The 15,158-nt window shown below is 57.4% G+C and overlaps 2 protein-coding genes and 1 long non-coding RNA gene across 7 annotated transcripts in view; 2 read left to right on the top strand and 1 right to left on the bottom strand.

Annotated features, from left to right (window-relative positions):
- The window catches only part of ATCAY (ATCAY, caytaxin), a 12,185-nt gene extending 4,109 nt beyond the window's left edge, over nt 1-8,076 (top strand). For 2 of the 3 annotated variants that reach the window (XM_021378692.1, XM_021378695.1), the window contains 11 exons: nt 1,650-1,714; nt 1,998-2,219; nt 2,370-2,555; nt 3,079-3,181; nt 3,633-3,764; nt 4,223-4,309; nt 4,750-4,848; nt 5,089-5,124; nt 5,396-5,431; nt 6,083-6,118; nt 6,695-8,076. In XM_021378692.1, the coding sequence (XP_021234367.1) occupies nt 1,650-1,714; nt 1,998-2,219; nt 2,370-2,555; nt 3,079-3,181; nt 3,633-3,764; nt 4,223-4,309; nt 4,750-4,848; nt 5,089-5,124; nt 5,396-5,431; nt 6,083-6,118; nt 6,695-6,704 (1,012 nt within the window). In that variant the 3' untranslated portion in view covers nt 6,705-8,076. The remainder of the gene's footprint in view (nt 1-1,649; nt 1,715-1,997; nt 2,220-2,369; nt 2,556-3,078; nt 3,182-3,632; nt 3,765-4,222; nt 4,310-4,749; nt 4,849-5,088; nt 5,125-5,395; nt 5,432-6,082; nt 6,119-6,694) is intronic. The other variant, XM_021378693.1, reaches the window with a different exon arrangement.
- LOC110388924 lies at nt 9,263-14,695 on the bottom strand. The gene is made up of 4 exons (XR_002433020.1): nt 13,690-14,695; nt 12,827-13,059; nt 9,489-11,272; nt 9,263-9,404 (listed from the first exon to the last, which is right to left on the bottom strand). It is a non-coding gene; the product is annotated as an uncharacterized LOC110388924 (long non-coding RNA).
- NMRK2 (nicotinamide riboside kinase 2) overlaps nt 14,796-15,158 on the top strand; it is a 6,451-nt gene continuing 6,088 nt past the window's right edge. The window contains exon 1 of one of the 3 annotated variants that reach the window (XM_021378698.1): nt 14,796-15,006. In XM_021378698.1, coding sequence (XP_021234373.1) covers nt 14,939-15,006 — 68 coding nt within the window. In that variant the 5' untranslated portion in view covers nt 14,796-14,938. Of the gene's footprint in view, nt 15,011-15,158 lie in introns of all 3 variants that reach the window. The other 2 variants (XM_021378699.1, XM_021378702.1) reach the window with 2 other exon arrangements.

Genomic DNA, 15,158 nt, shown 5'->3' with positions numbered 1-15,158 from the left:
AGGGGGCTGTGGGCCTTTGCTCACCGTCCGTGGGGTGCAGCGCTGCACAGGAGGGAGGGGACCCAGCGCTTTGATCAGCTCTCATGAATAAACAACAGCCGCTCGGGGAGGATTAGCCCTCCCCCCAAGATGTGCATGGTTTAATTTGGCTGGTGGCTGCGGCGCTCGGGCAGCATCCCCTGCTGACACGGCGGCACTCGTCCCTGTGGGGTCTGTCCCTGTCCCATCCCAATTCTCACGGCTCCGTGTTAAAAATGTTTGGTTTTTCCCCCCCATGTTTCTCCCCGGGGACACCCCGGCATGCAGCTGTTAAGCTTGCAGGCCCCGTGCTCATCTCTTGCTGCTGGGAGCTTCCAGCATGGGGTGGGGAAACAAGGAGGGCTCGGAAGGACCCAAACAGCCCAGTGACACCATGAAGGTGCCATGGGGTCAGTGGGATTTGGGAATCATTGACATTATCAGTTTGCTATGGGGTCAGTGGGATTTGGGAACGCACTGACACCATGGACGTGCCATGGGGGTGGAGGGATTTGGGAACACGTGGGCATTATGAATGCCCCATGGGGTCAGTGGGATTTGGGAATCCATTGACACCATGAAGGTGCCGTGGGGTTGGTAGGATTTGGGAACCCGTTGACATTATGAATGTGCCATGGGGACGGTGGGATTTGGGAATCCATTAATACCATGAACATTCCATGGGGTCAGTGGGATTTGGGAATCTATTGACATCATGAACATGCCATGGGGTCAGCGGAATTTGGTCATGGAGCAGTTAAAACGTTGCAAGATGACTCCCCCCAGCTAACGCCAGGGAAAGGCACAAGTTCCAGCCCAAGCTGAAGGTGTCCAGAAATTGTCCAGCTCGGGTGGGCAGTGCTGCTCAGTGCCACCAGCAGCAGAGAATCTGTGCCTTCTATGGGCTGGGAGCATCTCCACCAACTTCCAACAGCCACACGATGAGGCCTGGCCTTGGCATCAGGCAAGGGAAGACAAACCCTTCATTCCTGGACATTTCCAGGCCTCCCCTGGCAGCATTTTCACCATGGGGCTGCAGGAGCCACACGTGGGAAGATGCAAAGCCCTGTGCCACGGAGCTCAGGAAGCAGAGCCGTGGTCAGCACTCAGCTCCCAGATCAGGTTTGGGTGCTGGTGCCTGGATCCCCGCTCCAAATCGATCTGCTTCCAATGCACCGCGGGGTCTGGGCATTGCTGCAGAGGCCAAGAACAGCACCGGGGTCACAGCTAAGGTTTGAACAGAGCCACTGACGGAGCAAATCAGACTTTGGGATAGGAGGATGGCACCAGCATTGCCAGGGACAGCAATGTCCTGGTGTCTCTGGCTGGATTTTCCATTCAGATCTTCCACACAGATTTTCCATTTCGATTTTCCGCTCAGATTTCCCATTCTTTTGATGGGATGGATGGGTGAGAGCCGTGCTGGGGGGATGGCCTGGAAGTGACTTGGGATGGTGTGGTGGGAAAGCACAGCGGTTGGGCAGAGGACCCCAGGTCACTGCCCGGCTGATGCTCCCAAAGGGAAGAGCACACGTGGGGTTGTGTGTTGTTCCCTGACATCCCCAGTTCTCTCCATGGGGTGACTTTCTCCTAAAAATCCCTTATTTCCCATCTTTTCTGCTTGCCTGTAGACCTCTCCCAGAAGAGACCGGCATGGAGTCGCTGGGCAGCCCTACGGAGGACGAGCACACATCCTGTAAGTACCAGCCCCAATTCCCAGGGTCCCAGCGGAGCAGCCAGGGCACGGGGCAGCTCCATGGAGCCTCCACCAAAACCCCCATCGGGGAGAGGAAGCAGACCCCAAAGTGGGGCTCTTTGACACAAACCCGGGGGAGGAAATCGGGATCTCAACGCATCAGAGCTTCCATCCAACCGTACCCATCGACCGCGGCCTGAAGCGGGACGACGCAACGCGCCACGGCTGGCAGTGGGGATGCGGGGCCAGGACAACGTGTCCCTTGTTTTCCTTTTGACTCCAGCTCCCCCACATACGTTGAACTTTAACGGGGCGCACCGTAAGCGGAAGACACTCGTCGCACCCGAGATCAACATTTCCCTGGACCAGAGTGAAGGCTCCATTCTGTCCGACGACTTCTTGGACACGCCGGACGATCTGGATATCAACGTGGACGACATCGAAACGCCCGACGAGACGGATTCCCTCGAATTCCTAGGGAACGGGAACGAGCTGGAATGGGAAGGTACGAGGATGGTGCTGGGAGAGCTGGTGAGGGCGGCCTCACTTTCTCCGCTTCTGGCACCGCTCGCTGCTAGGAACGACGCTTTCAGGGCTCGCGGGTGGCAGCCTGGCCGCAGCTCGGGGCGATGTGTAAGGTTTGTCCCTTTGCCAGATGACACTCCCGTGGCCACGGCCAAGAACATGCCCGGGGACAGCGCGGATCTGTTCGGGGACGGCGGGACGGAGGACGGGAGCGCGACCAACGGGCGGCTCTGGAGGACGGTCATCATCGGGGAGCAGGAGCACCGCATCGACCTGCAGATGATCAAACCCTACATGAGGGTGGTGACACACGGAGGTGAGGGGACACCTGGGGGCTTGCTGCCATTGTGGCTCTGTTGGCTGGGAGGGCTGTTCCCCTTTGGGTTGGTGGCTTGTAGGGAAACGCTGCCGTTCCTTTCGTGCTGCTTGTGGCAGAAGCAGGCAGCTGGGTGCTAAGTGAGGCTCCGAGGCAGCATGAACTTCCCTGACCCCTCCCACCAATTCCCAATGCTGCAGCGACCAAAGGTGCCAAACCCCTCTGGATCTCTGTGGGGTGCAGCCAGAGGTGAAGGTACCCACAGGTAGGGACCATTTCCAACACTGGAGCGTGGCCATGCAAAAATCCAGGGCAGAACTCTCTGCTCTGCACTTTTTTCCTCCTTCCCTGAACCCCACGTGCATGTCACAGCCAAAACCCAGCTCGGAGGTGAACCCAGCTGCGACAAAATTCTGTCACGGGGACAAATGCTTCCCCAGAGCCCCAGAAAGCAGCGCAGGCCTGCACTGACCAACAGATCTGCTGGAAGGAGCAGCTGATGGTGCCTGTGCCTCTTTTCCAGGATACTACGGGGAAGGACTCAACGCCATCATCGTCTTCGCTGCCTGCTACCTGCCAGACAGCAACCTGGCCGATTACCACTACATCATGGAGAACCTCTTCCTGTAAGTGGATGGGAGAGGAGGGCAGGAGGCAGCCCAGCCCCGGGGCTGCTCGTTGTGTCGGGAACCTCAGCTGGAAGGAGCTTGAACTGGGGCCAGACGTCTGCAGCCCGCAGCTGGGGGAACATCACCACGCTGAGACATCCTCAGCACTCACAAACAAGGCTGATAACTCAGAGCGCTCAGACACGCGGTGTTAATTATGCTGGTGATGGACTCGGGCATAGCCACAGAGCACTGAACAGCTTGTAGCTGCTGCTCCGGGCAGCAAAACGGTGCAGAGACATCTACTGATGCGTGCACTGTGCCAACAAGCACGGGCAGCCCCTGGGAAGCACGGTGCCGGGGGAGTTTGGTGTGCAGAGAAGGGACCTGGAGCCCTTGGGGACGACGGAGGGACCTCACGGTGCCTTCTGTGAGCCTCACATCCCCGTTGCTTCTGACCGCCCCGCAGCTACGTGATCAGCAGCCTGGAGCTGCTGGTGGCCGAGGACTACATGATCGTGTACCTGAACGGAGCCACGCCGCGACGGAGGATGCCGGGCCTGGGGTGGCTGAAGAAGTGCTACCAGATGATAGACAGACGGTGAGACCCCCGCTGCCCGCAGCCCGCATCTCTCTCTGCTTCCATCGAGTCACTCGGGTTGGAAGAGACCCCCACGACCCCCAAGCCCAACCCCAACCCATCCCACCACCACCACCACGTCCCTCAGTGCCACATCTCCGCTGTTCTGATGACCCCCCCACTCCCTGGGCAGCCTGTGCCAGCACCTCACCACTCTTTCAGATACGTTTTTCTCAGTGCCCACCCTGACCCTCCCCTGGGACAACGCGAGGCCATTCCCTCTCATCTTATCGCTGTTTCCCAAGGCAGCAGCCATCCTACACGCTGCCATCTCCATGCTCCCGCAGTGCTCCTGAGCCCATGGCCTTTGGGCTGGAGACCCCCACGTGCAGCTCCTCGGCATCATCGAACTGACAGGTCACAGTGGGGTTGAGGATGGGTCTCGAGTTTGACGCTCCATCCCATGGGTTTTCCTCTAGGCTGCGGAAGAACCTCAAAGCCCTGATCATCGTGCATCCCTCGTGGTTCATCCGGACGGTGCTGGCCATTTCCAGGCCCTTCATCAGGTAAACGTAATGCACTCCCGAACGCGGTCTGTTTCAGAACAGGAGTTGGATTGCGTTGATCTGCTCAGCTTTGGGTAACGGTGCCCCAAGTGAGACCGCTCAGTGCTGTCCCACAGCCAGTACCCCTGAGAACGAGCCCAGGGAAGGGCTCAGGAGACACTGTGGTGCTCTGGATGCAGAGCAGACTTTGCCCCATACAAAACACTAAAAGAGCAAATCCGCTGGACAGCGTGGGAGCAGTGGCCCTCGTCCCCTCCTGTAAAGCACGGGTGGACACGGAGGGGTACGGAGCTGTGGCATCTCACGGCGTTTTCAGCATTTTAGCACCAGGAGGAGATGGGCACAGAGGTGCAAAGCTCCCGGTTCCCATCAGAAACAGCGGAATTCCTGCAGAGGGAAAAGCAAACCGAGGCCTCACACTCCTCCTCTTTCTCTGCCAGCGTGAAGTTCATCAGTAAGATCCAGTACGTTCACAGCCTGGAGGAGCTGGAGCAGCTCATCCCCATGGAGCACGTGCAGATTCCAGACTGCGTCTCGCAGTGAGTACCCCCAGACACAAACCCTGACGGGGGGGGCATGGCGTGGGGTCCAAAGCTGCAGTGCTGGGAGCGTGGGGCCTGGGCAGCCTTTGGCTTAGCAGCGTGTGTGTGTCATGCAATGGTCTGCGGGCGGATCCCTGCTGTCCCAGAGCCAACGCATGGAGAGCAAACGCTGCATTTTGCTAAAAGCAAGCAGTCTCGGTGGCATGCTGCTAAAGGAGTGTTTCCTCTTCATTGCAGATATGAAGAAGAGAGGATCAAGGCCAGAAAAGAAAGGTAGAACTGCTCGGGGGGAGGACGGTTGGTTCCTTCGCTCAGGAGGTTGCTGCCCTTGCTCTTTCTGTTTATGCATTACTCCTGCCCCCATCTCCCCACACAGGTTTCCTTTTCTGCCCTCATGTAATGCAGAACCCCCGGCTGCTCCTTGCACCCCCTGCCCTGTTCAGCTCCGGCTTTCCCATCCCACCCCAGCACAGACCCCACGCAGACCTCACACGCTCTGCTCTTCCAAAACGCGATAGATTTCAAATGCAATTTTTGCTTACAGGGCGGAAGAGAAACAAGACATGGCTGAAAGGGAAAGGTAACGATTCCTTCCTATCTATCTTTCACTTAGAAAATACCTGAGATGAGAACAGTCCCACTGCTGGGGGACCCCTTCCCCCTCAGGGGGTGCTTGAACCCCGCTGTGTTTGGGGTCTCTCCCTAAGACCTCACTATGCCGTCACTTTTGGGGTCACAGCGAGCCCTACTTCTGTTGCAGCTTCGCTGCTGACCTTCATTTGTGTGCGTGGATCCCCGGCCCTGTTTGCCACCTCTGTAAGCTGGCAGAGCCACTGGGTCATGGAGCAGAGGCACTGGGTCGTGGAGCAGAGCCAGCAGCACTGGGAACATTCGGTTTCAGCATCTGTACAGTGGGAAAGTGCAGAGGGCCAAGTCCAGCACATTTGGGTGCCCCCAAAGGCCGTAACATTAGATGGGAAGGAAAATTCTAGGGAGGTTTGGAGGACAGTGTCCAAAGCCCATGCCAGGATCACTTGGCCTGGTTTCAGTTCTGCTTCGGCCTCTCTGCTTTATTCTCGGCAGCTCCTGAGAGGGAGCAGCCCATCCCTCTGCTGCTCCCTCCCCAGAGCTGTGGGTCAGGTGTGGCAGGACCCATTTGAGCAATGGGAACACGCAGGACCTCGGAGCCAAAGGGCAGATTCACTAACAGTGTCCGTGCCTCTCTTCCCAGCAGGTCTGTGCCCCCCGTGGAGGATCAAGAAACCAGGTTGGACCGTCCCCCCCCCCCCCCCCACTGCTATGGGGTTTCATTGCATTTGTAGTACTCAATGTGAACAGCTCCGCGTTTGCGACACGGTCAACGCGTGTGTCATCCCAGAATCACAGAAGGGCTTTGGTTGCAGGGCACCTTAGAGATGACCCAGTTCCACCCCCTCCGGGTGGGCTGGGTGCCCCCCCCCAACCCAGGTGGCCTCGGGCTGCTCCAGGCATGGGGCACCCATGGGTGTCCATGGGGACGCGCTCATAGTGCCGCTGTTCCCCCGCAGTGAGCTCCTCCTGAACCCTCAGGAATGCCCTTAGAGGAGACCAGCTCCCATTAGAGCTGTGCACAGCCTCATCACCAGCCCTGATCGCAGAACCACAGAATCATTGAGGCTGGAGCAGACCCCCCCCATCACCCAGTCCAACCTCCCACCGACACTGCCCGCTGCCCGTGTCCCTTGGTGCCGCACCGACCCATCGGTGTTTGGTGGAGGGTTACCCCCGGGCACAACCATATTTTCAGACAGCAAAACACTCGCTGCCATTTGCCATCTAAAACCAGCACTGTGTTCCTTCCCAGCATGCCATGAACGGAGGCAGCGCGGGACCAAGGGAGCAGAACGCGACGCAGCCCCGCGCTCCCCCGCCCGGCAGCGAGCTGCTGGTAGAAGACCTCACCACCACCCGGCTCTGAGCTCTGCAAGGTCACGGGGCCTCCCCTGTCTGCACCGCGCCAAGCCCTGCAAACTTCTGGAAAAACATTTGACTTCCAACAACCACCACCGCAACCACCATCTCCAAGAGCAGCGCTTTTTGTGTTCAGGACGGGTCCCATTGTGTCCAGCAATGATCTGCGGAGAGCTACGAGCAAACAGAGCCCGCGTCTCCTCGCAGTAAGCACAGAGCATCCCGCAGCCCATTTGCCACCAGCCCGGAGACAGATCTATTTTTCGCGTCACTCCCAACCCCCCGCCATGAGGCGCTGCTGCCCCGGGGGATCGCTAATGCAAGAAATGAAAAGAGTCCATTTTCCCCCTTCCTATCCTTTTTTTCCACCCCCCCCACCCATAAATGCCGAGTGCCCGCTGCTCCTCCCGGCCTCGACCCCTGTTAATCCACCGCCAGTTCTAATTAACTCATAGTGAGCCTTCGCTGTGGGTGGATGCCGTGTTTTTACCGCACTCGTTCTGTCTCTGTACGGCCCCTGTATCTTTGGGGAGGGCAGCCCCTGCAGAACCCCCTGCCAGGATCTCCTCGTGTCCTGGCAGCGCTCAGGAGGAGCCCTGCGGACAGGAGTGCTTCCCACACCCCTGGGTGGGCTCCGTGCCCTGGGACAGTCGCTCTCTGTTGACACTCCTGCGGTGGATCCCCGCTGCTGGGGGCCTGGAACGCGCTGCGTGTCCTGGGGAGCGGGGTCCCCTCGGTGCAGACGGAGCCAGGACAGAGCCGGGTGCAGAGCGCTGCGGGGATGGAGGAGAGCGCTGGGATGGCGAGGGTGTGACGTGGGACGCTGCCGCCTGCTCCTGGGGCTCGGGGGGGGGCTCTGGGAGCAGAGTGCTGGAAACGAGGACCCGGGGAAGTCATCCACAGATCCTGCTCTCATCGGAGTGAGCTCCCATGCAGTGCTCGGGGCTGAGACCTGTGCAGGCGAGAGAACTTCTGTGGGTCCCACACCCGGCGACCCCAACCCACGGCGATCCGAAATCAATGAACTGTGGATTTCTGCAAGCGTCATGATGGGCCCCAATGGCAACGGGAATTCTGCACAATGAGAGAAGGACTGAACAGCACCGCAACGGCCGGACAGCCCCTCTGATCCCGTGGGCTTCAGCTCATCCCATAAGCACCAGGGATCTCCCCGCAGCGGGGTGGGAATCTGCCATCTCCCATCAAGAACACCGAGGTTGTCCTGCGCTTTCCGACCATTTTTATGCATTGAGACAAAAAAAAAAAAAAAAAAAATCAGCTCTGCTTTCCACAAAAGAACACAACTGGGCGCTGGGAGCGGAGTTTGTAATTATACAGCGACCAAACAGGGGAGAGGGCGGACAGCGCCCAAGTTCAGCTCTAAAAACCCCACTGGCATCCACAGTTATTAAAAACTCCAGCGAAGAGTGCTCGAAACACAACGGGAAACAGCGCTGCAATGGAGCGGGGGTAAGGAGCGAGGAGGAGGACACGTGGCGCTGGGACCCTTCCCTGCCCTGGAATCCCACGGCTCGCGACCCCGAGCGGCACCGTGAGAACACGGCTTGGGTTCGGGTTGGTGGCGGTGGTTGTTTTGCTTTCTTCTCCCATCCTTTTCCAAAGAACAGCCGCTGTGCCCACGACTGCAGAACTGCAGCCCTGAAGACGACGCGTTCCGGGTTTCCACGTGTCCCCAAGAGATTCCTTGGGGCCAGGAGCTCCATGAGAGGACGTGCGTGTCGCTGACTTCATGGTGAGACGCAAAGGGAGCGGTGCGAGCACAAATCCGCCCGCAGCTTCCTCTTCACACAGGGCACTTTCTGATGGAGCGCTCCACGCAGGATGCACTGTATCTCAATTTTTCACCAAGCGTTACGAGCGTGTCCATGTTTGTGGATGTCTGTGTAGGTTTTCAACACAGAAAAGAAGGCTCAACCCATAAGGGGCATGGGCGCAGCCCAATGGACGTGGGTACAGCGTAATGGACATGGGCACCTCGAAACCCATAATATGGGCACAACTAAATGGACAAAGCGCATTTTGATGGCAACAAAAGGAGTATCCTTAACTTATTGTTTCAGAGAGCGATTCAGATGCGAAGCGAAACTCTTTGCCGAGGACACGGCGATGGGGTTGGCAGTGCCCCATAATTAACTACGCCACGACGCCGACGGCTTTGGGGCCGGTGGAGCAGCACGGGCTTCAACCCTCTGCCATGGGATGGTCGAGGGGTGGGTGGAGGGGTGGCCAATGGGGGACAAGTGGATGCAAAACGAGCTGCGTTCGTCTTTACAACGCCGTGAGAAGCTCCCGTCCTGCTGTCACGGAGGCGAGACGTTGACGGTAACCGCGGAGGACAGCGGACAAAACCTGGGGACGGATGATGGAGCCGGCGTGGAGCTGCCAGCTGCGGCTCAGCCCTGGCGATGGGACTCACCGAGCGGGAGGCAGCTGCCACTGGGCCATGAGGAATGCAGAGTGACTGCGGACACGTCTGTTTGCTGTTCCATAGAGCGCTGCCGTCGGAGCCGATGCGTGGAGGGCCTGGCGCCGATTTTTCCGCCGGAGTGCAGACTGCGGGAGATCCTCACAGCCAATCCGCCCTACCAGCAGAAAATAAAGAGAGGAAATCGATGTGGAGGTGAAAGCGCGTTTCCATTCGGCCTTCTGCCAGCACGCAGACATACCTTTACCAGCGGAAACTGAATCAGCTCCATCCCTTTCGCCTCGCTGCACTGCTGATGTTCCTGATGCAGACCGGGCCCCATTCCTGCCCCACAGAAACATCTCTAAGGATGGATATTTGCACTTCTGAATGCGCTGTGCTCCATCAGGCAGCGGATTTACGCATGGAAATGCTTTGTTTGGGCCCATTTGGGAACCGCTCCCATTCCGGATCGCCCAGTGATCCCCTTTGGTTCACAGCAACGGCTCGGGGAACGGAGCTGCTGCTTGGACAACTCACACTGCCCTGCACTGTGTGCACACGTGAGCGGGCAGAGCACCCCTCAGCGCCACTGCTCCGGTCTCTTTCTTCCAAAGAGCCTTTTGCTGGGAGGCACGCGGGCGCGTGGGCGAGGAAAGCCAAGCGGCACAGGTTTGAAGAGCAACACATCTCCTCCTGACCATATCCGGGCACTGAAAAAGGAAAGAGTGGACGAGGCGGCGGTGGCGATGAGCTCACATCGGCCCCGACAGCGGTGGAACTGCTGCACCCACCCCAGTTCCCTCGGTAGCCCCCTGGGGAAGGGGTTTTTTAAGGCACCGCGGCGACACGAGCTGATGGATCGCCGTTTTTTTCCTTCCTTTGCAGTGGCCCTTTTCACACGAACCCACGTGTAAAAACGCGTCCTTTTTCTAAAGTGTTTGTAATGGGACGGGCTGTGCTAGAAGGGTAGGTTGCTGCTCGGTATGTATCGCTCTTTTTTGGCTTTGTATTATCCCATCAGAATCTGTGGATACCCAATTAAAAACGAGACTGATCCTCCACGTCCCTCTTTTTGTCCGTACCTCTGGGGACGTCGGCCCCGTATGCAGAACACAATGAAGACTGATTCAAATAAAGGGACTTAAAGTCCTCCCATGGGGCTGATGGCACTGGAAGCTGGGTGTTTTCAGGATGTTTTTACCAAAAATGACCCCTGCCCATGTGGCACCTGACCCCTCCAAAGGGATCTCTGCACTGTGCCTTAGAATAGAGCCGCAGTCAGTAACGATGGGTACAGAAGGTATGCACCTCACGTTTTTTAATTAATCTCGCTTGTATAGAGTTACACGCAGAATACTCATGTATATAAACACAAGGATTTACAGAGAGACATCTGAGATGTCAATCTGAGTGCTTTATATATGGGTTGTGGGGATATTTTGACTGAGGAATTGGAAGTATGGATAGGTGCAAGCCTAATCCCGTAGAATCATTACTGGGTTCGTACTGGGAAACGTTCAGGAAAAGAACATGAGTGGGGTCATGACACAACGACCTCGACCCCGCTGGGCTGTGACATGGCTGAAGGAGCCCCAACTACCCTGATCCCATTGGGTCATGACATGGAAACCCCAGTGGCCCCAATCCCATTGGGTCATGACACAGCTGAATGAACCTCAATGACCCTGAACCCACTGGGCTGTGACATGGCTGAAAGAACCCCAATGGCCCCAGTCCCGTTGGGTCATGATACGGCTGAAAGAACTCAGTGACCCCAACCCCATTGGGTAGTGGCACAGCTGAAGGAACCTCGGTGATCTTGGTCCCATTGGGCTGTGACACGGCTGATGGAAGCCCAACAACCCCGATCCCATTGGGCTGTGACGTGGCTGAAGGACGGGTTGGGGTTGCACCTGGTGATCTTGGAAATCTTTCCCAACCTTTGTGACTCGACGATCCCATGAGGATCACTGCTCTGTGTGTGGCACTGCTTTCCAGTACTGACTACCACTGAAGGACAGTTCCTCCTTTCTGTGTGTTCATCTGTAACAACAAAAATAGTCTCACAACAACGGGATCCAGATCCACCAACAGAACTGAATTCGGATCCCCCTCCCCCGACTTTGGCCATGATAGAGTTACACACGTGGCCGAAATCCATGAGGTTCCAATGGGGACAGAGCTGCTCTGTCAGCTCCTGCAGGTGGAATTCCTGCTGTTGTTACCTGGCACCACATCGATACAAAGAAGAACCATTCCCCACTCCTCTTCATGGCCATCCCCGCTGACCCCACAAAGCAGGTTCCTCCTCTAGAGCACTGAACCCTAAAGAGGTCCCTTTCCTGCAGCCCTGGGATCAACATATGCTTCATTCGGGATATGGCTGTGGGGTGTGGAAGTGGAATAGCTGCAGACCCCAATGCTTTGGGAATTACTTTCTACATCCCTGATTGGGCTCTGCAAAAACAAGGTGCCTGCGTTTGGGCTCCAGCTTTCCTTCCCCTCCCAGCCCCATAGAATCAATAATGTCAGAAAAGATCACTACCATCACCCCGTCCAACATCTTCACATTGCCTCACCCCATTCCTTTCACACCGAACCTTTGGCCCATTCCTTCTGTGCCCATCGTTTTCCCTTCCCCCTACAATTCTGCCTTGTCCCACACCCCACAGCAAGCCCAGAGGGCCCCATTTCCTCCCGCTGGTCCCCTCTCCCAGATGACACCACCCTCCCACCACTATGGGCAGCAGTGGGATCAGCTGCAGCGACACAGAACATGTCACCTCTGGCAGTGGCAGCTCTGTGACAAGGTGCCAGCAAATGCTATCCTACAGAAGCTCGGTACTCTGCCAGCCCATGGTTCTGCCACCAGCTGATAGAGTTCCTTATCTTCTTTCAGGGCAGTCCTGTATGGAGGCAGCAGTTGGACGTGATGTACCCAATGGGTCCCTTCCAGCTCGGGATTTTCCACGGTTCTATGATTCTTCCAAAGGGGCTCGAAGGGTTTTGCATTGTTGAGACATGAGTACGTCCCAGCCTTTGGAGAAACGCTCCACAGCACAGCTCAGAGCAAACCAACCCAGAATGTAAAAATCTACAGGTGGAAACCACTGCCCTCCCTCCATTCTTCATTAATTGCAGCGCTGCCTCATCCCAACGCTACCTCCAAGGAAGGCATCAAGAAATCCTGCCATAACCGTGCTCACATCCTAATCGTAACCCTGATCCCAACCTTAACCCTGACCCTGACCGTAACCCTGACACCATAAGCAATGCCTTGCAATTCCAAGCCTGAACTGAAGCTTTAGGGCAACCAATGCATTCTGCAGCAGAGCTCCGTGGCTGTCGCAGAGCTGAGCTGCCCCAGGAGCACAGTGGCACTCCCCAGCAATGCTCATGTCCCTTTTGCCAGACCCATCCTAGCTTCGATCTCAAGCTGGCAGCAACAGGCACATTCTAAAAGCGGAGAGCAGCGCTGCCTGCCTGCGGCCACAGCTGCCACCCCGTGTTTGTGTTGGCAAAGCGTCACCGCTAACGGCTCTGTACGAGAAATGAGCACGGAAAAAAGGAAGTCTCAATGAGTGACACGTGACTCACCCGACACGCAGCGATAGCGTGGCTCAAAAAAGCTCCTGTGAGCACGCGGCGATGGCACGGCCACGCGGACGGGTCAGGAGGGTTCCCTGCTGCCGGGAAGGGCGGCTGCTCCCGTTGGTGTCCGTTCGGGGTACTGGGGTGGGAGGCAATTCTCAGCTGCACAGAAGATGGCACATTCCAAATAGATTTGGTTTCAGTGTGACCAAAGGGGGCTGACGCCGGTGTCCCCTGACCTGCAAAACCCCGCAGGTTTTGACGACCACGTTAAGGTCAAATGCGGTGAAATAGACACTGATGAACACCACGCAGAGGTTGCTCATTAACCAGACACCTCCCCAGCTCGTGGGCAGGAGAGGGACACAGTGAAGAGGACAAAAAAAATGTATTTCTGCACAGAGCTCAGCTGAGGTCGGATTGTCAGTTGGGGTCAACTGTCGCCACTCCTCTTCAGTGCACAGTGGCAATGGGTCCCAAATGGGTGACCCCACTGTGATGGGCAGCAGTTGGGTGACCCCACTGCAATGGGCACCAGTTGGGTGACCCCATAGTGATGGCACCAGTTGGGTGACCCCATTGCAATGGCACCAGTTGGGTGACCCACTATGATGGGCACTAGTTGGGTGACCCACTGTAACCTCTGTGATGGGCACCAATTGGGTGACCCAGCTCTGATGGTTGTGATGGGCAGCAGCTGGGTGACCCCACTGCAATGGGCACCAGTTGGGTGACCCCACTGTAACCACTGTGATGGGCAGCAGCTGGGTGACCCCGCTGTGATGGCACCAGTTGGGTGACCCCACTGTGATGGTACCCATTGGGTGACCCCACTGCATCCGCTGGAAACCCCATTTCCTGACACTCACGTCCCATCCATCCTCAGGAACTGCAGCTCCACACATCTCTGCAGGAATCCCGTTACGCTGCTGCCTTGGGAGAATGGCGATGAGAGCCCGCAGAAAGAAGTCAGCAGGGAGCTGATGTCGGCAGTAAGAACTGGAGTGGGAACACGGAGGGGCCTGGCTGCTCAGCACACGGAGTTAATGCAGCGTCACGGGTCACGCAGTACGGTCCCAGCCATAGATTTGCCATAGATTGTCTCCCTGGAAACAATCTCATCCGTCGCCTCCAACACCTTCGCTGCAAGGTTCCAGAACCTAGTTAACGATCTTCTGCTAATTGGCAGCCCGTGTTTATTTGTGGTCGGCTCGTTTTAACGGAGCACCAGACCTTGACCCCACGGCTGATGAGCGCAGTGCAGCCTGCAGGCTCTGCGGGGAGGTGGAACGCTCCTGGCTGGGTCACTGCTGCGGCTGGGGGGGGGGCACAGGCCGGATTTAGGGCACGAATGAGATTATTGAGGGCACAAAGGTTTCTGCACAAAGCAGTCCTGAACATAAAACTGGGGGGGACACCATCACCGGCCTGGAGAAAAAGGCATCACCGGTGTGGTGTGTGATAACAGGATGGGAGACAGCATGCACTGTCAGAACGCCCTATGGGACAGCAGCCTGGGCGGCGTTCGGCGAAGAGCTCGAGGGCTGCTCTATAGATGATGGAGGGGCTGCAAATAATTAATGCTAATCAATCCAAATTCAGAGTTTCCTTCAGCTCTGAGCGCCGTTTGCAGACCCCTTTGCACTCCCCCCGGCTGCGGGGCAGCGCTGCAGGTGCACACTGGGATGGGAGCGGGGCTCCAGGGGCTGCAGGGAAAGGGAGACACGGGGAGCGTCGGTGCACTTACCGGCCGCGTCGTTACGTCGTTAATTACATTACAGACCCCTCTACGGCCAGGAAACGTGAGGAAGGCCGTGGGCTCTGCCGGGCACCACGCTGATAAGGAGAAGGGAGGAAGCGCGCGGCGCTTCGGGTGACTTTGGAAAGGACGCTCCATGCTCCCGTCACCACGCCCGTCAGAACGCTGCCGGCCCCGGAGATTTGGGATCTGAAACGATGGCAGAAATTCCAACCGAAGCGTGGGCCCTAATGTTGCAGAAGGCTTTCCTTTATTTAAGCAGCATCCGGATCTGACGGATGTGACTATGTGTGTGTAAGGGGGGGGGAGAGGGGGAAAGGCAGAGAGGGCCCCTCCGTGCAGCGCTCAGTGCTGCGTCTATGGGGGAAGAGCGAGCGCCAGGCTCCGAGCGGTTCCCTAAGGGCACAAACGGGGCACGGCACGACGGGTTGGTTGGTTTGGATAGGGTGATACGTACGGGAATACCAAGGGGAAGCAGGAGGAGGCTCGCGTGGTCCGTGCCGGGGCTTTGGGGAGCGAAGCGCTCCGGGTGCAGCCGCCGTCCCCGCAGAGGGGAAAGCAAAAGGAGGGAGATTTCCT

The sequence above is a fragment of the Numida meleagris genome, chromosome 27 (genome assembly GCF_002078875.1).
Source record: "Numida meleagris isolate 19003 breed g44 Domestic line chromosome 27, NumMel1.0, whole genome shotgun sequence".
In the NCBI taxonomy this organism is placed as follows: Eukaryota; Metazoa; Chordata; class Aves; order Galliformes; family Numididae; genus Numida; species Numida meleagris.
This window is presented reverse-complemented; position numbering and strand designations above follow the sequence as displayed.